At 47.5% G+C, this 20,226-nt stretch overlaps 6 protein-coding genes across 6 annotated transcripts; 3 read left to right on the top strand and 3 right to left on the bottom strand.

The window, feature by feature from the left end:
• Positions 1–2,265: 2,265 nt before the first annotated feature.
• Positions 2,266–4,101, bottom strand: DFJ58DRAFT_735526 (uncharacterized protein; the record flags this gene model as incomplete). The annotated part of the gene is made up of 5 exons (XM_041386650.1): positions 2,266–2,689; positions 2,745–3,373; positions 3,426–3,435; positions 3,484–3,846; positions 3,899–4,101. 5 exons carry the CDS (start codon positions 4,099–4,101, stop codon positions 2,266–2,268), a joined length of 1,629 nt encoding a protein of 542 aa, XP_041236507.1.
• Positions 4,102–4,965: 864 nt separating this feature from the next.
• Positions 4,966–6,805, top strand: DFJ58DRAFT_670350 (S-adenosyl-L-methionine dependent methyltransferase; the record flags this gene model as incomplete). The annotated part of the gene is made up of 11 exons (XM_041382856.1): positions 4,966–5,042; positions 5,092–5,151; positions 5,206–5,281; positions 5,334–5,344; positions 5,407–5,481; positions 5,531–5,604; positions 5,657–5,877; positions 5,928–6,028; positions 6,082–6,151; positions 6,203–6,292; positions 6,350–6,805. 11 exons carry the CDS (start codon positions 4,966–4,968, stop codon positions 6,803–6,805), a joined length of 1,311 nt encoding a protein of 436 aa, XP_041236506.1.
• Positions 6,806–7,482: 677 nt separating this feature from the next.
• DFJ58DRAFT_735524 (uncharacterized protein) lies at positions 7,483–11,939 on the top strand (the record flags this gene model as incomplete). Its single annotated transcript, XM_041386649.1, has 22 exons — positions 7,483–7,521; positions 7,580–7,725; positions 7,776–7,855; positions 7,908–7,960; positions 8,020–8,060; positions 8,109–8,225; positions 8,279–8,551; positions 8,600–8,836; positions 8,885–9,189; positions 9,240–9,758; positions 9,822–9,893; positions 9,942–9,995; positions 10,049–10,363; positions 10,420–10,542; positions 10,591–10,707; positions 10,758–10,886; positions 10,939–11,211; positions 11,259–11,378; positions 11,433–11,549; positions 11,597–11,695; positions 11,745–11,873; positions 11,923–11,939. The coding sequence occupies 22 exons, from the start codon at positions 7,483–7,485 to the stop codon at positions 11,937–11,939; spliced, it is 3,375 nt and encodes a 1,124-aa protein (XP_041236505.1).
• A 151-nt stretch (positions 11,940–12,090) lies between these two features.
• Positions 12,091–13,082, bottom strand: DFJ58DRAFT_820648 (uncharacterized protein). Its single transcript, XM_041391976.1, has 2 exons — positions 12,916–13,082; positions 12,091–12,848 (listed from the first exon to the last, which is right to left on the bottom strand). Exon 2 carries the CDS (start codon positions 12,751–12,753, stop codon positions 12,271–12,273), a length of 483 nt encoding a protein of 160 aa, XP_041236504.1. The 5' UTR covers positions 12,754–12,848; positions 12,916–13,082; the 3' UTR covers positions 12,091–12,270.
• A 301-nt stretch (positions 13,083–13,383) lies between these two features.
• Positions 13,384–16,318, top strand: DFJ58DRAFT_820643 (MFS general substrate transporter). Its single transcript, XM_041391975.1, has 17 exons — positions 13,384–13,825; positions 13,990–14,019; positions 14,100–14,126; positions 14,244–14,333; positions 14,383–14,564; positions 14,623–14,640; positions 14,697–14,769; positions 14,817–14,867; positions 14,930–15,008; positions 15,060–15,103; positions 15,159–15,456; positions 15,515–15,542; positions 15,589–15,662; positions 15,717–15,802; positions 15,857–16,043; positions 16,105–16,193; positions 16,260–16,318. The coding sequence occupies exons 1-16, from the start codon at positions 13,641–13,643 to the stop codon at positions 16,156–16,158; spliced, it is 1,506 nt and encodes a 501-aa protein (XP_041236503.1). The 5' UTR covers positions 13,384–13,640; the 3' UTR covers positions 16,159–16,193; positions 16,260–16,318.
• A 3,321-nt stretch (positions 16,319–19,639) lies between these two features.
• On the bottom strand, positions 19,640–20,226 carry DFJ58DRAFT_201096 (uncharacterized protein; the record flags this gene model as incomplete). The annotated part of the gene is made up of 1 exon (XM_041379203.1): positions 19,640–20,226. A coding segment is annotated over one exon (365 nt), but the record flags the coding sequence as incomplete, so codon positions are not given.

Below are 20,226 nucleotides of genomic sequence, written 5' to 3'. Positions count from 1 at the left end.
GCAGTACGATATCAGTCCCCTTGACACAAGGCGAGAACTTGTAGTCTTGGAAATTTAATACTATAGACATAGGATGATATCCGTCTAACTGGTATATCAAGTCGTACGCTGCCCGCGTCACACTTTCGGGGTAAGAGTTATAGTCGGGCTCGGGAATCGAGACGTAAGCATTCACTTGTTGAGTGATAGCAGTCAGGTTTTGGTAGTTCTTGAATAGCCCCCAGAATGCACCAGTGCGCAAGTCGGCCTTTGTGACGGAAGCATCTGCCAGTGTGTCAGTGAGATACAAAAGGGATGTAATTGTGTTGAATGTCTACTCATTGGCATGCTGGGACATTGGAGACAAAGGGGCAGGATATGTAGCAGAGCAACTGGCCCTGTATGCAGTCTTCTGAGCCTCATATCCGCAGGAATTTGAACGCTAGTGGCGTTCAGAGGGACGTTTGCGGTGCTGCAGACGGAGCCTACGCTAACAGTGACATAGAGACTTCCTAGGTCAGTGGAGCTGCCAGGGGAGCTGGAGCCGGAAGAAAGTGAGACACGCTCAGCACTAGGACGATCCAATCAGAAACAATTGGTGTGTCAATTACAAATGCTGCACTCTTCGCATCCTCTTCGAGCGAGCACAGCGGCGGAACGACAAAAGTGGCTCAGCACTTTGCATAGACAGGACAAGGTGTCCGCCAGTGGGTACTGCAGATTGATTTACGATAAAATTATTTCCGCACCTGAAAACATTTAGGAAACAGCAAGTAGGGTGCAGGATCATAGGTACAATGTCGTGCTCTGAGCGAGCAAACCTCGAACCAGGCCGATAGTAACCATAGCCACGACGAAACGGAGGAAGGTACGGGATATCGCTGACCAACTCATCACAACTTATGCGATGTTCGACTGTTTGCTAAGGTCAGAAAAAGTAACCGGAGCGATCGGGCTGTGCAGCAGCGCTCTACGTGCTAATGAATCTTGCGTCATGAATCAAGATCGTCCCCGTTGCGGGGCTCTGTGTCCTAATGTGATTACCTCCGGAGGTTCAGGGCAGCTATATAGTAGGAACGCCATAGCTGTGAACCTGTGAACCCGCGACGGCAGTTCCATGCCAAGCTTGCGATGATTAAGGCGGCTCCAGCCGCCACATCGGAAATTGCATCAGGATCACTGCTGGCAGCGGTACTATATCGCAGCATATATATGAGTTTTAGCCGTCATGAAGGGAAAGTTGGCTGCAGTCTGCAGACCGGGTGTGGAAGAAGTTAAAAGGCACACATAACATCACAAACAGCTGAGTGATAGTCCTCCTGCTTTTGCCTCCGGCGTTCTGCGTTCGTTTTTTCATGATCAACGTTAACAGGAGAACTTGAAAGTATAAAGCAAGAATCTAATGTTGGTTGGCGAAGCTCTGCCGCCGGGTAACAGTGGGTTCCCACAAGTGTTTGCCACTTGTTTGCCAGAGGTCACTTCAAAAGCCTCAACAATTTTTAGGTTACTCTTCAACGTTTCAACCACGTCTCAGAAATGCCCCCACATCCTCTTCGTCTGCAGTTTTCATTCTTCTGCGAGTTTGTCGCTTTGGAAGTGAATGCTCGCATGTTCACTCTACTCCAAACCGACTTGTAGAGGCGATTTCATGGAAGTCGTTTGGAGCTGAAATTTTTTTCCTGTCGTCTTGGTTTGTCGAATGCCGGTCATCAATCCATTGTACCGCACTTATAGATCAAATGTAAGCACTTCAATTCAGCCCAACATTCCGTTCGCACTTAGCGGTGCTATTTTTCTATGATGAGATTTTTTATCTTTCAGTTATCCCTGTCTTAACATTCATGTCGAGATATGAAACATCTGACCTCTCTTCTCGTGCTTTTTCTTTCAAAACCCTCTCGCTAACTTCATCTCACTTTTCAGACATGGGTTGCTTTCGAACGGTATTGGAAACTGTCTCGACCTCGTTGACCGCGCATATGCATACGAACTGGTGGAATACCGATATAACCAGGTATTGAATATCCTATGATCAATCTCGTATAAAACGAGGACAGACTCAGCGCCCGGAGGTGTCGCACGTTATACACATGTCATGGAGTAGATCTAGATAGTTTTCAATGTCATAACTTATCGGAACGCTACTTTCGTATGTTTCATTTTCTTTGGTGGCGGGTGCCATTCGAGTAGAGTCCATCAGTTATGTGGTCCATGGTATTTCTAATCTAGTACGGAATGTTCAGCTATAGTCAATTTGTTATCTACACCCAACCCTAACCCTAGAAGTTATCCCAAACTGACTACGAGTGCCGCAGATGCCACACTACCAAATGTGAAACTGTTACTGGTGGCTTCGACACTTCCGCTTGTGTACACAATCTCAACAACAACACTAGTCCCAGGGAGTGCGATATCTTCCCAGGTCACCTCCGAGGTGATATAATCGGTATTAGTAGCGAGGACGAGAATCTCACTTCCTGCCGCCCAAATAGCAATGTCAACACCCCCGACCAAATAGTTGCTGCGCACTGAGGCAGCGTTGAAGATATATGAAGTGAACTTCGGCAAGCTCAGCGCGAATGCGGACGCCGCCATCTTGATATATTCGGGAGCTGGATCTACCCAGGGGACGACACCCAGAGCACCTTGATTAATGCCCATGATACTCTGAACAACCCATTCTTCGCCTGTAGGAGTACGCGTCCAATATCTGACAAGTGTAGTCAATAACAGCAGATACAGGAAAGTGACAAAAGACTACTGACTGCGCACTGCCAAAAGCTTGAGAAACAGTCCATACCGCCTTGGTACGTTCCCATCCCATCACCTCCAGTCGATTTTTGAAGCTGGAAACCCGGTCGCTAATATCAAAGTACGAACCGATACCGCTGTTTGCGGGGACGGTGCTTCTATAATAGGTGGAGTTGGGTGAAACAGCAGCGCTATCTCCGGCAGAAATGCTGAGGCAATTGTCGCAACCGCAGCAACCATAGTCGGGTGTGCAAGTCGTGTTCCACTCATTGGACGAGGTGACATTGTTCCCGATCATGTACACATCTTGCATGACGATATCTGTGCCTGCGGTGTACGAGGCCCATTCGTAGTCCTGGCAATTCAGCACAAGACTGACTGGATGATAACCATCCAGGCTGTAAATGAGGTCGTATGCAATACTCGTGGCGTTCAATGGGTCCGAGGTTCCGTCTGGTTCATCACCAGTGTACCATAGTAGGAGGTTGGGGCGGTACTTGAGTGAATTTACCTGCTCCATCACGGAAGTGTTGTTCATGTAGGTGTATCGCATATCGTACATGAGATACATGCCGACTTCTTGCATACGATCAAGAACCATATCAAAGGCGGTCATATTATCGAATGTTGGGACAATATGGATCTGCGCTGACGGTAAGCACTCGGCTGCTCTATGCAAACATTAAGAAACATACAATGTTGAACCTAAAGGCCAGTATCAGATTTGTATGGACGATCATATAAGAGACTTACCCTTGACTCTTCAGCGTATCAACCGCCGAAATATTTGTTGAGAGGTATCCATCGAAGGTCGTATAGAAGCCGATCGGAAAGATTGGCTCGTACTCTCCACCCAGCCCAGTTGCTGGCTTTGCCAGAAGTGCTCCAGTTCTCAAATCCATCTTAGTCACGGAACTGTTGGTCGGATTAGGGAGCACAGAAAGAGCTGCTGAAGCGCTATAGGTCTGAGGTGGCGATGAACTTGTTGAGTTGCTTGCAAGGTAAGTGGCTTCGCAAGAGAGGTTGTACGGGGTCATCTGAGGAGTGATCCCATCAAGGCTGAATGATAACTCATATGCAGAAGCATTGAGCGGCACAAGCGCATATGACGAGAGTCTTTCCGTTCAGGTTCACAGTGACGTTCAATTTGCCCGCACTGGAAAGAGACCCTGCGGGGAGGCCAATTGGCTGTGCCCCGACTATCTCTGAATACACAACGGGTGAATCAATGAGGATGCCTGCAGGTGTGCCTACATCCTCTTCCAGGTAAGGCTTTATAGCAGCCGCACATCGGAAGGCAAGAAGTGGTTCTTCTGATGTAGCTGCAATGGGGAAGTTGCCTCCTGGCGGAACAACAGGCTGGCTAGCCATGTAGTTCTTATTACACCTTCGGAAGGGGTCAAAAACATTGGTCACATGTACAAGTTTGTGGTGGGCGTATCCAAGTGAACGATGCTCACCATGTCTGAGCTGATACGCCAGCAAGAAGCTGTATACCACCAAGCACTGCGAAGGTCAGACGCGGCATTCTTGCCAGTGCAGTCGCTCCCTCGGGCAATGATGGGATGACTCGGGATTTTAGGTATGGAATAATGTTTTTCAACTAGTTTCGCTACTAGTATAAATGGTTCGTTCCCTCAGATAAGGTTCGGAGCGTGACTTGCCATTACCATGTGGATACAATACGTATGACCTACGGTGCAGGTGGGGCCAAATTCAGCTGACCCGGGTGCGTCACATAGTAGCTGATACAGCCGCAGGACAAAGCTCACGGGTAAGTAATCCCCGTGTCCAAGCCTCGGTCCTAAACTAAACACAAGACAGACTGGGAGAGTACTATCCATTCCGATGGGCCAATCGGCACCCTGACCGGTGACCAAATGTTAATATAACTCAATAACGTTAATGACCGGTGACCTTCCGCGGCTAAGCTCACTCACTCACACACCAACACATAATCTCAAACGCAGGCCGTTCGCGGTTGTTCGTACTATATACCTACACCTCATACTCGTCGGTGCACAGCTCTTAGGGCACCCTTAACAGTTCCTTTGTTTGTAGCGGTATATAAACATAGTGACTCGGAAGAACTCAGCTTCTTGCTTAGTCAGCCGATAGTAATTTGGGCCGCATGAGAGACTCCCGGGAAAGTCACAACGACCAGAGGCTAGAGCCTATCATCGACGAGCTCATTAGTCTCTCTCATTCTCAAGTTGCTATTTGGAATTGCATTACATGCACCCTCGCAATCCGTACAACAAACCTCCTGATTTTGCTGAACTTGCGAGGCGCTACCCTCCCCTCAGACCACAGTACGCGTTCATCAGGCGAAAACCTCAGAGAGACACTGAGATTATCCAGTGTCTTCATCAATCATACGGGATCAAGTACAATAAATTTCAAAAGCCTTGCTGCACAAAAGTGAGCGGAGGTAAATCCAAGCTCCGTTTGTCGCGGTACACTAATGGGGGGCAGGCGTTTAACGGAAGCACTCTTTCGTCTTGACTATGGCCTTTCATTAACCCTGCCGGACGATAGACTTTGCCCTCCAGTGAGGCTTATTGCTGCGCACTTCTATTCATCTCACACCAGATGCACATTAGGTACCAAACAGGTGCTTTCACCTTTTGGCAGATCGATGCAAGAAGACTAAAGCGCGGGAAATCTGATATACAGATTAAACTATGTTCTTTGGCTACAAGACATAGTGAAATCCACTTGCGGTTCCGCCACCGTCAGAGGGCTTGACATGTGCGTCACATTATTCCTGGTTAAATGTAGTGGAGCAAACATCACTCAGTGGCACTGGTTCCTCGGCAATCTACCCGTTGTTGGCTTGTAGTATTGAACATACTTGGAACTTCGTAGCCACCGGTAAGCGCCATAACGGTATGCTTTCGAAATGTGACGGCGACATACGATTCAGATATCGACGAACGGTCTGTCCAATTCGCCAAACAAAACGTCTCTCAGAATTCTATGGACAGTCGCATTGTTGTGGAGCGTGTACAGGCTGATGGGCCCATGCTCCAACCACTGCATACAGGTCTAATGGATTTTGACTTCACCATGTGTAACCCACCGTTTTATAGCAGCGCCGAGGATGTCTCACGCTCAGGCGAATTCAAGGAGTTTGGTCCGAATGCAGTGAGAAAGACGATGTTAGTGCATGTAAGAGAATTAACCAATTGACTCAGGTTTGCTCCGGAGCAGAAGTGGAGATGATAACACCAGGGGGGGAGACAAATTTTGTTGCTCGGATTTTCTCAAAAAGCCTACAGTTGAGGACGAAGTGCCGGTGACCTGATTATATCGACAGTTCGACTTCAGACGTGCTGATGCGTGCCATAGGTGGTACACTTCTATGCTTGGGAAGATGTCATCAATTCCCGATCTTGTTTCCCTCTTTCGCGAACACAACGTGCGTGCGTTGCGGAACTCCGCGGTCTCCTATCTGACTCGGTGACACAAGGTAGACAACTATGCTATAACAGAGTTTATTCAGGGTCAAACTCGTCGTTGGGCCATTGGCTGGTCATTTCAAGATGCTAGGCTTCCTGATGTATGACTTCTCCTTGACTTCGCCATCACGCAAGCTATTTAATTTATCACTGTCCAGACCTTCGCTCGCGTCTCCAATCCAACCTTGCAGAACATCATGCCTTCTCGAAACACGCTGCATCACGCCTTTCCGGGCGCTCGATCTGCCAACATTCTGGCAAGCGCTTTACGAAACGTTCTTGTACTTATTAATGGCGTGACGGTTACATCTTCGGCTCCGCCTGCGATCTATGATCATTCTTCTACCATGCTGGTGCATGCCCGAAGTAACACATGGTCCCGCGCAGCACGAAGGGGGAAACTTCCAGAAACAGTCCACGCAGACCAAGAATTGCCAGTCCTGCGTTGTTCGGTTGAATGTCGCGGACGCTCATCTTATACTTCAAGTGACATTGCATGCGAGCTTCTGTTTACCTGGGTTGAGGGCAAAGATCGGTTGGTCTTCGAGAGCTTCGCAAGTCATGTGAGCCGCAAAGTCACTTCTACCCTACAAGAGTTTGGGGATGTGATATGATTTAACAAAAGCCTTGTACGTAACCTGTGATTCTGCATTCAACGACTTCATCTCCATACCAGATTTTTGGTGTCCTCGCAATGCAACCTCGTCATCTTCTATCCTCCATTCATTACTTCCAGATTGAGCTCTTGCATTCTACGTTCATAAAAAGAAAAAAGACGCCCAACGTTGCATTTGACGCCAAGGATATTGTGCTTGCTTGTCGTGCCTCAGTTGCTTCAACCATAAAGTTTGCAACACGTTGGTAACACGATGTGTAAATTGCGCCCAATCGTACTGCAGTTTTCATAGATCTAGTGTGGCGCTTCTTGAGTCAGGAGGCCATGGTTTAGTGTCCCCACGGGTGCCGCACGCAGTTCATGCACGGGTTGTCGTATGACCGCACTCTCGTGGGCATACCCTGTTCAGCATGACAATATAAAACCTTGTTGATGCAAGGGAACTCATCCAACATCTCGCGCATTCAAGCCACTATTGTGGCAGACCCTACTATTACGGCTCCAATTGCGTAGTCGCTAACAATTTCGATTCACTCAGGATTATGGCATCTGCCAGTTCATCGGAGGTCCGTGACGTGGAGTCGTGTAAATGTTCCGGTGACCAGGTACCAGGGAGAAACCTGGTTATTTGCATCGGTGGGCGTTTTAACTTACAGTTCTCGATGACGACTATTCATGTCTGCAGATGGGACATCAAACAAGTATGGTGATAAAGTAGGTCGTTCAACGCGCATACCTTCTGATTTTCTTGACGATAAATATCCGTACTCAGAACACCAATATCGTCGAACTATATAGCGAGATGGTCAAGGATCGCGAACAGTTAACGTACTACAACAGTGGTGTAGGAACGTATGCTAAGGGACATACACACTGGATGAAGCAGGTCTCGAGTGTCTTTGATCTGGCCTTTGCATTGTAAGTATCGTATCTTTGACCTTTCACGGCTCGCAGTGACGGCAGTAAAGTAATATCAGCCAAACCATTATGGACGCCTACAGATGGGTTTCGGACACGTACCAACCTGGCGATAAGATCTTCTTGTTTGGTACGTTCCTTGGACGTTGCATATGGTCAAATGTACTAAAATGCAAGGTCAGGATTTTCGAGGGGTGCATATCAAGTTCGTGCATTGGCAGGAATGATCCACGAAGTATCCATCAACTTTGACCTATGCTCTATGATATTTCTTGTTCATTACTCTTTTGATAGATGGGACTCATATTACCCGGAAACATAGAGCAGATCCCCTAGTGAGTATATTTGATGATCGTTCTTGACTGACTAGCTGATGCCAGCAGTGCCTTCGAGCTTTACTCCGCCATCAACAGTGGAAAGCTCAAGGATAAGTTACTTGCGCAAGGATTCAGATCGACCTTCTCGAGACAAGGCGTAGTAATACATTTCATCGGTGTATGGTGAGTATTATCCCCGAGTGCGAGCATATCAGCATAATCAATACACCTTATAGGGACACCGTTTCGTCTGTTGGTATCAGGAAGGAGAAGATCTTACCGTCCACCGATACATGTGATCACATTTGCTACTTTCGCCAGGGACTTGCACTAGACGAGCGCAGGGTGAAATTCCTACCCGAGTATGTTTATGGGGGCATGAGCGATCGACCGAAATCCCAGTTCGTGTCACCTCCCAAGGACGAATATGGTCTTAATGAAGATCTTGCGAAATATTATATTAAAGATCAGGTAAAGGAGGTTTGGTTTGCGGGTAGTCATTCAGATGTGTATGTATCCCCTGCACCAGAAAGCTATTATTTGACAACTTGTTCCAGAGGTGGTGGAAAAAGAGAGAAGACGAATGCGCTTAATTTCCAAGACATGCCTTTACTATGGATGCGTGAAGAAGCTCTTGAGGCGGGACTTCTGCTCCATCCTCCCAAGGTAGCTTTTAAATATGAAGACTTGGAGGCACCCAAGACGAATGACTCGTTAACTTTCCGGTGGTGGCTGCTTGAGCTATTGCCTATCAGACGTCTTTGCTACAATAATTCCGATCAGCATACGTCATTGTAAGTGGTCATATTGCTCCAATCAGCTCATACATTGATTACTTGTAGACCGCATGTTGGAAAAGGTCGCATAATCTCACCCGGTCAGAAGGTCCATGCGTCGGTTCTACTTCGTCCCAATTATCGGTCGAAAGCAAGTTTCTGGAGAAATCTCCAGCAATGGCCTGAGGCGATCTACTTTCATGTTGGCAACGACGAGCACGAGCGGCTGCGGTCAGCACAAGGCCCGCTGGCACAAACCCAGGCCTGGGAAGTTCCTTTCAAACGCTCGACTGCCAAAGCTCTCGTCGGTACGATTCACAAGAAGCACATGCTTGATTACGTCGATCGCTTGGCCTTCATGTGTTCATTTAGTGAGATATCAGATGATTTTGATATACTGACCTGATCTTATGGATTGCAGAACTCGGAGTCGAAGCGGTGCGGGAGGTGAACCCACTTGAGACGCTGGAAGCCATACTTGGCATTCACGGCAAAAGTACTGCGAATATTGAATATGCAGCAGAAGACGAGGGGATCTCTTTTCCAGCAGATTCCAAGGAGACCACGAATAATGACACAGCAGAAGAAAAACATGATCTTGAAGTGCGCCTCAGCGCAGTCGTCGCGTACTGCGGACTCGGTATGTCTTGTCTCTCCATTGCTCCCTTGACGAACTCTCAGAAACGCACAGTCGAAAAGAAGGACGACATCACAGAAAGCATACTAGCCAATCTTGATGTTCCTGCCCTGCTCAAAGATAAGAAACTAGTGCGTCAAGGCAGAGCCTGTGCAGCTCTTCCGGCTCTTTGCGAAGTCAAAGCACTCAGAAAGAAGCTCCTTAACGACGATCTAATTCATCGAATCATCGAGCTCTGTCAGACGGCCGGCGAAAACCGATTGATTGCGATGAAGACACTGTCATACCTTGCCCAACGCTTTGGTTAGTTGCACCGTCCTTCTAAATCATTTCAAACCCACTCCCTCATACGCGATCAAACTACAGGTGAAACATCTGACATCCTTTCCCGACGATCTGATTTTATCAAAGAAATCCTTGCTATATTGAAAGATAAATGTGAGTCTTCGCTTGGCGATCCGTTCTTCTTCCTCATTTGCATCTCAGCCGCAACCGTTGTCGTTGCTGCGTTAAAGATCTTAGCAGCTGTGATCAGCAAAGGTCAGTCCCCATAGATTCACGGAAATCAATACGCCCTGATATTTCGTGTTCAGAGAACATCCCGAAGGCGAAGGATATCTTATCTGAAATCAGACAAATAGAAATCGTCAAAATGCTCAAGAGGTTGATAAGGCGTCGTGATTTCTTTGTCACCCCAGCTGCAGTAGCTGCATTATGCGAGATTTGCAAAAATGGTTCAAGTACTCTTCTCATTCTTGTAATCAATGCTGACACTCTTCCGAACATAGATGAACTTCGTGCGGAGGCTATACGCAACGATATCCTCGTCACATTGATTGACCTGTTCGAGTTCGATAAGCAAGGTTTGAGCGGTGGACCGCGTGGCTTAATGACACTCGCTGAATCCGGTTCGTATCTGAAATTGTCTAAGGAGGCCCTGCTTACGAGATAAAACGCTATTCAGAGGACGTGCGCACCAAGCTCGCAAGTGGTTCGCACATCGGCAAACTAGTTGCGTTTTCGAGAGATAAAGTAGTGGAAAAGAGCAAAGAGGCGACCGAGGAGCTCACACAGCTATCAAAACATGGTGCGGTCTATCAAATGTTTGCTTCAGGAAAACTGACATTTGTCTCAGATGTACTCCGCAAACAAATCATTGATAGCGGGGGCCTGGACAGCATAGTCGATAATTTGGCAAAACCAGACCATGCGTTATTTGCTGCGGATGCGCTTGTGACTCTCATGAAATACGGTGAGTGCTTCGAGACATTTTGTCAACAAGTTTGACTGGGCTGCGTTCAGACGACGCCAAGGAACGGATACTGGGCACCAAAGTGGACCTGTATTTGCTGCAGATGATCGAGGGACGCATCTTTGACGGAACGGTCGGGAGGGAGGGCATAGATATCCTTGCGGAGATATTCAAAAATGGTTTGGCAATTCGGTATTCCTGTGGTCTATGGGGTCCTTACAAGTTGTGCAGATGACTTGCGATCCATGATGTTAAACCCAAAGAATCCACCGTCACTCGATAACGGTTCTTGGAATTTCAGCGGCAAGGATGCACGCCAACGGCTACTCAAGAATGCGACAAACTACGTATGGGAGAAGACAATACACAGACTAGTCAAAAAGCCGGCGATGGATGATTCCGAAAGGCCTAAATACCCAACAAACATTATTGGGATTTTGCACAAGATGATCGAAACAACTCGGAATAGCGCTATCAACTACCTGCGCATTATCGCTGATCACGGTTGGTTTGCGTGTTGCTGTTGAGAATGCACGCTGATTAAGATACAGAGGACGCATGCCAGGCGATGGTTGGCGTCGGAATCATAGAACCTCTTTTGTGGTGTCTTAAAGCCACAGATGTGGACATTCTGGCTCTCAATGATATCTTAGAAAAGATTGCGCGTCACGGTGAGAGTTTCAAGGCAACCTGTCTCGTGACAATTATGCTCATGAAAACCTCAGAGTCGTTACGTGGTGAAATCATCAAGAATGACACGATACTGGCTGAAATGCTCAGTAGTCATTATCCTGTCGAGGCTCTCCGCATGACTGCCACATTGGAATCTTTATCATCTCACGGTAAACGCTCGCCTAATTGCGAGATTCAAAGCTAACAACGCTTTCAGGAGAGATACGCCAGAAAGTTCAGGGGATGGATGAGTACAAAGACCTGAAGAAAGATGCACTGCACTACTTAGATCCGCATCACCACCCCCACGATCATGGTCGGTTTGTTCTGCATCTTTTCTCGACCGTGCTGAAGCTTGGTTTTAGATCTGTATACCTCTGCATCCCAGGCCATCAAATCGATTATCGGGGTATTCGACGCGTATGACAGAACAACGCATCAAACCGATCCTCCCCACTCCTACTTAGATCCATATGACTACCCTTACGAAATCTGTCAGTCATTTTGCAAATGTCCGTTTTTGTCATGCTGAAGTTACTTTAGATCAGTATATGATCTGACGCATGTGATGTTGCAGTCGCAGAGCAGGTAACCAAAATCTCGACGATCTTGAAGAATAAATACAGGATGACGATGTCAATACTAGGCTTTAGCCACAACACCCCTGTACTTCAGTGTATCAGGTTATATTTTGTTCATCTTATTCCGAACTGTGTGAGATGAACTGTAGTATTGACGGTCAAGTCTGAAATGATGATGGACCCTTGAGAGCCTATACATGTGATATAACAAGAGGCTCCGGGCAGACTTTACCGGTGGGCTGCCTGCACTCTACAAGGTTACTGACAGTGCCAACCAATCTGCTGAACAGCGAAGTAAAAGTGAAAGAGACTATGAATTTTCCGTAAAAGAACTCTTTCTCCTTCTCTTCCTTGGTCGCATCGACAATGCCTGCAGCGACTCAGTAGCCTTCGGTAATTCGGGAGCAATGATGTTGTTCGAGAGTGTGACCAAAGACCTCCCAAGAATGCCAAGAACCGCCCCAAAGATGCAAGCGACACCACAGAACATATAGAGGGGGTAGAGCGCAGCAGCTACGTTGGAAATAATCGTGTATGGGGTGTAGACTGTGGCGTCTAATACAATATGGAAGACGAGTATAACCGGAGCAAGTAGGCGGGATATAAGGGGCACGAAGATGAGTAACGGAGTGGCAAGCGCGACCACAACTCGTAAGGCTTGAGACAAGAAAGTGCGCAGAAGGCTGAATGTCGCACGAAGTATGGGAATGATCTGCGTGATAGGCGGTTGTGTACTGAGCTGCCCCGTTGCTGTCGGCAGCAAAGACGCGGTCGCAGTGATGGTGGACGTCATGTTGGAAAACCGTTCAGCTTCGGTTCAGCTATCAGCGGTTGAATTGTCGTCTCTGGGAGCTCGTGAAACGTATGTGCGCTGCGACTGGGTCAGATCTACATTCATGTAGAGAGCCGCGTGAAATTCAGTGCACAAGACAAAGCCATCTACAGTCAGGCGCACCTAAAGTTTTGAAGGTCTGTGCAGGGTTTGAGAGTTTACAACTTGAATATTGAATATGTGAATGAAAATTTCACGCTCGACCGACGGCCGTTGAGAGCGTTCAATGATCTCGACCAATTGCAAGGTTTAAGGGCTGCCGCTCAATTGAATGATTCATTCAGTTCGGGATCCGAGTACCGCTAAGCGTCGCCAAACCTGTCCTAAACGGGATTAGTACTTAAACCTTACGTGGTGTAAGTATTTGTCCGACCATAAATTGAACTCAGCGGCATTAAATGGACCCATATATATATTCTTAGCATATACAGTCCAGCTGGCAGACCTGGTCTCATATTCGAGCTAGATCCTATCGGTACCCCCGCGGTAGCATATATATTAATATGTTCTTGATTATCCTGGGAGAAAAAATGTAGTGATAGGTGACACATTTGGATCCGAAATTTGAATGATGTTTTTATGTAAGGTCGCCAGGCCTCGTGTATGCCAGTTTGCTATCGAGAGGGTAAATTTGATTAGGATGTTACCACACTCACCTGGCTCCAGGACCAGGCACACATCCTATGATACACCCTTATCTACGCCAACGATGCGCCAAGCTTTAGCGTGCGCATGGGGGGACAACATAAAATAGGCGAACCAGCTTCCCCAATAGTCCGACTTGCAAGCGCCGGATTCCAGCTTCTTCCTCAGTCCGCAGTTCGGCTACGCCCTCACGTCTTCTCAAGATGAGTTTGGAATCCTCCGGTGTACTCAAGGACCAGAATCATCATGCAGGAGTTTCTTTGTCGACCAAGGATGTCGACACTGGTGCTCAGCTCGTCTCTGGGTTAACTTCAATTCTTCATCCCGATGAGGCTTTGAGAATAAGGTGCGTTGTAAAACTGCATGCTCATCAACATCATTCGATTTCGTTTCAGGAGGAAGATCGATAAACATATCATGCCTATGATGTGTAGTGAGTCAATTGCTGTATTCAGTTGTTCGAATCGGTAGTGATCGTATCTGATAATCACCATACAGTTCTTTACTGGTAGGTTGACTGTATTCACCACGAATCAGTGCTCACTCGCGCAGGGTCCAATTCATGGACAAGACAACCTTGGGGTGAAGCGGCCATCCTTGGAATTGAGTAAGGACTGCGTCTTGAGAATAGCCAACCCAGTACTGACACCGTGTGTTATCAGGCAGGCTACGAACCTGACTACGAATGAGTAAGCCGTTCTTATCTTGGAGTTGAAGTTTAAGCCTGAAGCTAAGCTATCTTCAGGTACAATTGGTGAGAAGATATGCACTACTCGATTTTCTATGTGCCTTACCGTATCTTCCAGGCTTGGCACAGTGTTCTACCTCAGTTATCTTGTCTTCGAGTATCCCCAGAACCTTGCCCTTCAAAGATTCCCGGTCGGGAAATGGATGAGGTAGGCTTCAAAGCATCATCAATTGAAATTTCAATGAAGCATGTGTCAGTATCAATATCTTCGTCTGGGCAATCGCACTGGCATGTCACGCAGCATGCAAAAACTTTGCTGGGCTTCTTGTTGTGCGCCTGTTGCTAGGTGTATGTGAGGGGTCGATCACTGCTGGATTCTTGATTGTTAGCTCCATGTTCTACACGCGGACGGAACAGACCTTACGGGTTGGTTATTGGTGTAAGTTCCATTTCGCAAATGATCGGCAAGTCAACTAATTAAACCCGTGGGGGCCTAGTTCTGATGAATGGTACTGGTGCGCTTACAAAATTGCAATACTCGATGTTGCCGCCTAAGCCAGCAACTCTCTAGCACAAATCATCTCTGGTTTCATCAGCTTCGGTACTTTGCACATCAATACCACAGGGTTTGAACCGTGGCAATGGTTGGGCATTCCCTTTTAGTACTCATACTCTGTCTGATAGACCGCAGGCTTATGATTATCACTGGATTGATTACAATGATCCTTGCCATCTCATTCTGGTGAGTACATGCAGGTTTCTAGTGCCTTGACCCTTTAATTAAGACATCACCGCCGGATAAAGGTTCTTCTTCCCTGACTCGCCTACGAACGCCTGGTTCCTCACTCCTGACGAACGGGCGAAAGCTGTGCAACGAATCAAAGTACGTCTGTCAAACGAAATGAAATGAGCTCTTATCTTACAATCAGCGCAGGAAAACCAAACAGGTGTAGAGAACAAACGATTCAAGAAGGAGCAGTACGTATTAGATACAATTGTGATATTTCATGACTCACATACTACACATCTCTAGGATGATCGAAGCCCTAACTGACCCTAAGACATGGCTCTTCGCCCTCTTCTCGGCTTTGGACAATGTGCCTAACTCATTGACAAACCAGCAAACACTCATCCTCGCTTCGTTCGGATTCAACGCTCTACAGACGACTCTGTTGTCCTGTGTTCCTGGTGTCATTGAAATCTTGACAATCTTTACTGGTGTTCGGCTCGCTGTACGACGGCCCAATTCCAGAGCATATGTTGGTGCTATGTACTTCGTCCCGTCGTGGCTCGGCATCTTGTTGGTCAACCTACTTCCTTGGTCGAATCAGGTATGTGACGTGACTTAATATCTAGTTGTCCTTTATATCACTCATTACACGACATTAGACTGGACTTCTTATCGGCCAGTTTCTGAGTACGTTCGATACCTAGAGTGTGTTTGTATACTCATTGCTCCACAGCTGGGTGCAGCGTACCTGGGTTCGTGCTATCGTTGTCATGGCTTAATAGTGTGACTGCTGGCCATACGAAGAAGGTAGGTGCTCTGCAACTTATGGAAGTCGCTCCTCAAGTCAAAACCAACCTGCAGGTTGTTACTAACGCCATTATGCTCTCGGCGTACTGCATTGGCAATGCAGCCGGCCCCTTCATGTGGAAGACACAATACAAGCCGCGGTAGGTTATTCTTCGAGTGATTCTAGGAAGGAAGCAATCATGATTCATGTCCAGTAACCACGTTCCATGGGCTGTGATCGGTGCATGTTACGTCATCTGCCCGGTACTTCTCCTTGTCATCCGTGTCGTTCTCGCCCGAGAGAACAAAATCCGTGACGCTGAGCCTGTTGACGACGAGGAAGAATATGTTATCGAGAAAATCACTGAGGATGGGAAGCGTGTAGAAGTTAAGGTCGACAAGGTGGGTTCTTCGAATCAATGTTTGCTGTTTGTATACAAAACTGATACCCTGTCTGCACTAGGAATTCCTGGATTTGACAGATAGGCAAAACAGGGACTTCAGATACGTTTTGTAACATTAAGCATGCATGATCCCTCTGCACATTCATTTGTTAGTATAAACATGTTTTCTTATTCATGTCGCCAATTCATCATACTCATTGATGACACGACCTAGGTGGTATCATAACATTGCACCCTTACGTACATATCAATTACAAGAAACTGCGCCCACTCCGATTCCACGTATTGTGTCCACCTGAGGTCAGGATTGGTTTCAAGCGGTTATCTCGGGGACAAAAACACCCGGGCTCAACCTAGTATATACCACAAGCCTCAAAGTTCAATGATGTTTCAAGATGCCAACGCAGAGCTTCTGCAGGGCTGTAGACCGCAACGAATTGATCTAGCGCTTGTCCGAGGATGACTAATTTAGCACGTATAAGTATAGGGTCACCGCGGGCCACCCTTGATCGCATAAAGGGACATTTCCATGCGCCAACGAGCCTATCAGGATTCAGTACACGGACATTCGACATAACAACGATAGGTCGTCGTTGCGAGATCCGCACGTGCGCGTGAGGGTTATTCTTATCGTCATTAGTACGCCCAGTGGCGCCGACATGTGTCGACGATCATAGCGGACGGGATATATCATACGCACGATAACCATATCGATAGTACGTGTACAGATCGATGAGCGCAGGCTAATCATAACTCTTGCAGAGTTGGCGCCAGCTAAATATGGATGACGTGGACTTGTCGTGGAGTGCATGCATATGGTTCACTGGTCAGCCGAGGGCAACATTGGTCGATACCACAAATAGTACTGCCAGCTAGAGGCGGCCTATTAGAAATTTCACCTCGACGTTTCGTACGACGATGCTAGGATGATCATTGCCCCAGGAATTCGCCTCAACATGGACTGTTGAAGATAAATATTGTATTTGCTCTTAGTCCGGTTCTGCCTCTCGTCATAGCTTTCTTGAATCCTGCCTGCTCAGTTCACACCTCGACAAGTCATCTATCGGAAGGATCTTCTGTCATTTATCACAGCATTTTGGGCCTCTCCAACATGCACACTCGGTCACCTTTCGCGCTTTCCCCAAGCCGCACGCTCTAGCAAGAACACTTTCCGGTTTTCTACTTTGTCGGAGCGTAGGATGGACATATCCCCAGTTGTTCAGCCACTGGGCGTTATATGAGACATCAAGCAGCATAGGTCCTACAGGCATACCTTCATAATGTATGGTGCTTGGCCATGGACAATTTCTCGGCTTCAGAAGTATCGCAGTGATACTATGAATTACTGGCGATAATATGCTCGTGTTTGACCCTGTGGCTGCTCGGACAGTTGGCGCCTATCCTCTGCAATGTTATGGCCCTGTTCAGGCCACGTGTGAATAACATGATCTCTACAATACCATTCCCTACCACCATATGGCGAGGAACACGCGACGGTTGCGCCGCGGCCACGGTCATACGGACTGCAGGTGCTTTTCTTAAGTGCTCCCCATCATGTCATCCCACCATAGTCTCGGACCAGGATCTTATTACACACAGTGTCATCCTTCTCCTCAGTGGAACACAAGCCCTTTTTAGAGATTCTTATTCTCTCCTATCCCTGTCTGAATGGCATGGCAGCTTCCTCGCAAACCATCTCCTTGTATCTTCCTTATACCGACTCCGGCAACAGTACTAGTGCTCTGTGTTCACACATTCCACAGTACATGTGTCATTTACTCATGCGAGGAGCATTCAAGTTATGCTCAGACACCTATTACATCCTAGACACAGATATACATATGGACTTGTATTCAGGTCAGATGATTTACGTGTTGTAGTTTACCTATAGAATTAATGATGTAGACGGTCTATGGTCAATACGTCTATATACTATAGAAGTCCACACTATACGACTTGTAATTTCATACTAATCCGATATTAGTCTTGATGCTGTTCGTCCACTAACTAATGAAGATTTCCAAGCTTGACCGACCAATATCGTTTGGTGCATATATATGCGTACATGTAGTTATCGACGCGTATGCAGTTATGAAGTCTCTGGAAACCATGGCCGAGGTTACAGTTTCCTTTGAAACGCCCAGACTGAACACATGTTTGGAGGAGAAACAATGACGTTTGCGACCAGTATCGTCTCTGAGCGATAATTCCGCATTTGGCAAATTTACCCCGCTATGTATCGTTCAAGTTGCTCTGTTAAATGTCAGCCGCTTGCCGCCTGTGGTATATAAACTCCCTTGGTCCTGCTTCATCCCCTTCATCCGCTCTTTCCTCTACCCGTTCATCTTCACATAGCTTTCGACCTCCTCATCCCATGCCGGATGTTTGACTAAGGTATGTGACTGTGAGGTACCTGGTACATGCAGTGGCGTTGGCATCCTGACACTCTCGTCCTTTTCGCCCCACCCCTGCCCTTGATCTTCCACGCTCAGCACCATAGAGTATGTCACGGCGTCCCATTCACTGTCTATATTACAGACGACTAACATTTTGTTTTCCTCATTGCACCCAGGGTCCGGCGTGAAACATTCACAGGACGCAACAGCTGCTAGTATGTCTTATCCGCCACACCTGCCAGCCTCACCACTGACGCTGCTTTCCTGTCCACGCCTAGGTTTCTACAGCGATCTTTTTAATGGACATCAAAATTTAATGTTCAACACTCGAGGTGCTGTCCACCATGAGCGTTGTTCGCGGCGTGGACCGTGACAGCACCGGGACAGGACAGCATCGGGACTTTGTGGGTGGCTCGGGACGTGGAACTTGGGTCCCCTGTTAATGAAACTGATGATGCCCGCCGAGCTCAGTCTCCGCGTCGGGTTGAAGTTGCAGGTGTTTGGCTGACGTTCCACCCTGCTTGCTCCCTCAGAGTCGCCGGGTCCGGTCGTGGCACATTGCCATTATTACGAAGTCTGCTTCCTCGTCAACATGCTCACGAGCAGAGATTGACAGCGCGATTAAACCCACCCCGTTGCAAAATTAACACCGACTAACGCCACATAATCTGGACCTGGACAACGAGAATGACCACGACTATGTGAGGATGTCATTAACCGGCGAAGTTCCTTGTACTCGTCCTTTGAGGCGTTGATTTCTCTGGATCTCCGAGTCATCAGTCGTTGCTGCACGCAGTGCGCACATAATTTTTTCCATCCCCGTCCTCTTTGTGAGCGACACTTTCTGACCTCCGTTTTTTCTCTAACCTGGAACTCCGGTAATTCGACGGTGAGTCTGTCTCTGATGTCTGTTGAAATATTACTTATACCGTCTCCTTCTCAGGCCGTGACAGTCGTTTCCATCTGTTGACAGGCTACTTGAAAAGTAATCCCTCCTGACCGCCCTTCTCGGCCTGGCCTGAGGTGCTGAAACGTCAAAGCCGCAGCCGACTCAACTGCCTCTGCTGACCTCCACTTATAATTGGAAATCGTGTCTTCTCGGTTCGCAATGGAACATTCCCGGTACGTTGTTTCCTGATGGACAGAAACTGTTAGTATGTGTACGATGGAGTCACTGATTCTTTCCTCCGTTTACTAACAGTTTGCCTGCTTTAGCCAATCCTTCATTCTGCCCTGCACTATTTCTTCTTCGCTCGGGATTTACGGACAATTTGTTAACTAGTGATATGTATTTCTTGTGATGTCTTTGCGTAACTTGCTTGTTGTGAGACAGATGATTATCGGGTGGAGCTCAGAGCTTAGTGGTTGCTGCATTAACTTCGACCAATAAACGCGGCATTAAAATGTGAAAAATCGTACATCAAGATGAACCAAAAGAACTGTCTCTCATCTTGGCCACCGCTCTCAACGCCTTTTGTATATCCCACTCTGTCGGAGCCTCCTCCCCGACCCACTCAGTCATCCACCTAACTAGCCGCCCATATTCACTCTCCCCTTTATTTCGTCGTTCTGCCCACTCCTCAAACAACGGACCGCGCAAGGACACTTCAGCCCAGAACACGAGCGCAATGGACAATGTCTTCCGCGAGGGATGTATCTGCAGCGCGCGCATCCATGCGAGTGCAAGCGAAATCTCTGACGCGTGCGCGGTGAAACCCAGGAGCTGGATATAGGCTGAGAAGGTCAGGTCGGTGGGTACGATAGATAGATAGGGATGGTGTGGCT

Source organism: Suillus subalutaceus (genome assembly GCF_016647625.1).
Source record: "Suillus subalutaceus strain FC151 chromosome Unknown DFJ58scaffold_218, whole genome shotgun sequence".
Taxonomy (NCBI): Eukaryota; Fungi; Basidiomycota; class Agaricomycetes; order Boletales; family Suillaceae; genus Suillus; species Suillus subalutaceus.
The sequence above is the reverse complement of the archived record's forward strand: the minus strand, read 5'-3'. Positions and strand labels throughout refer to the sequence as shown.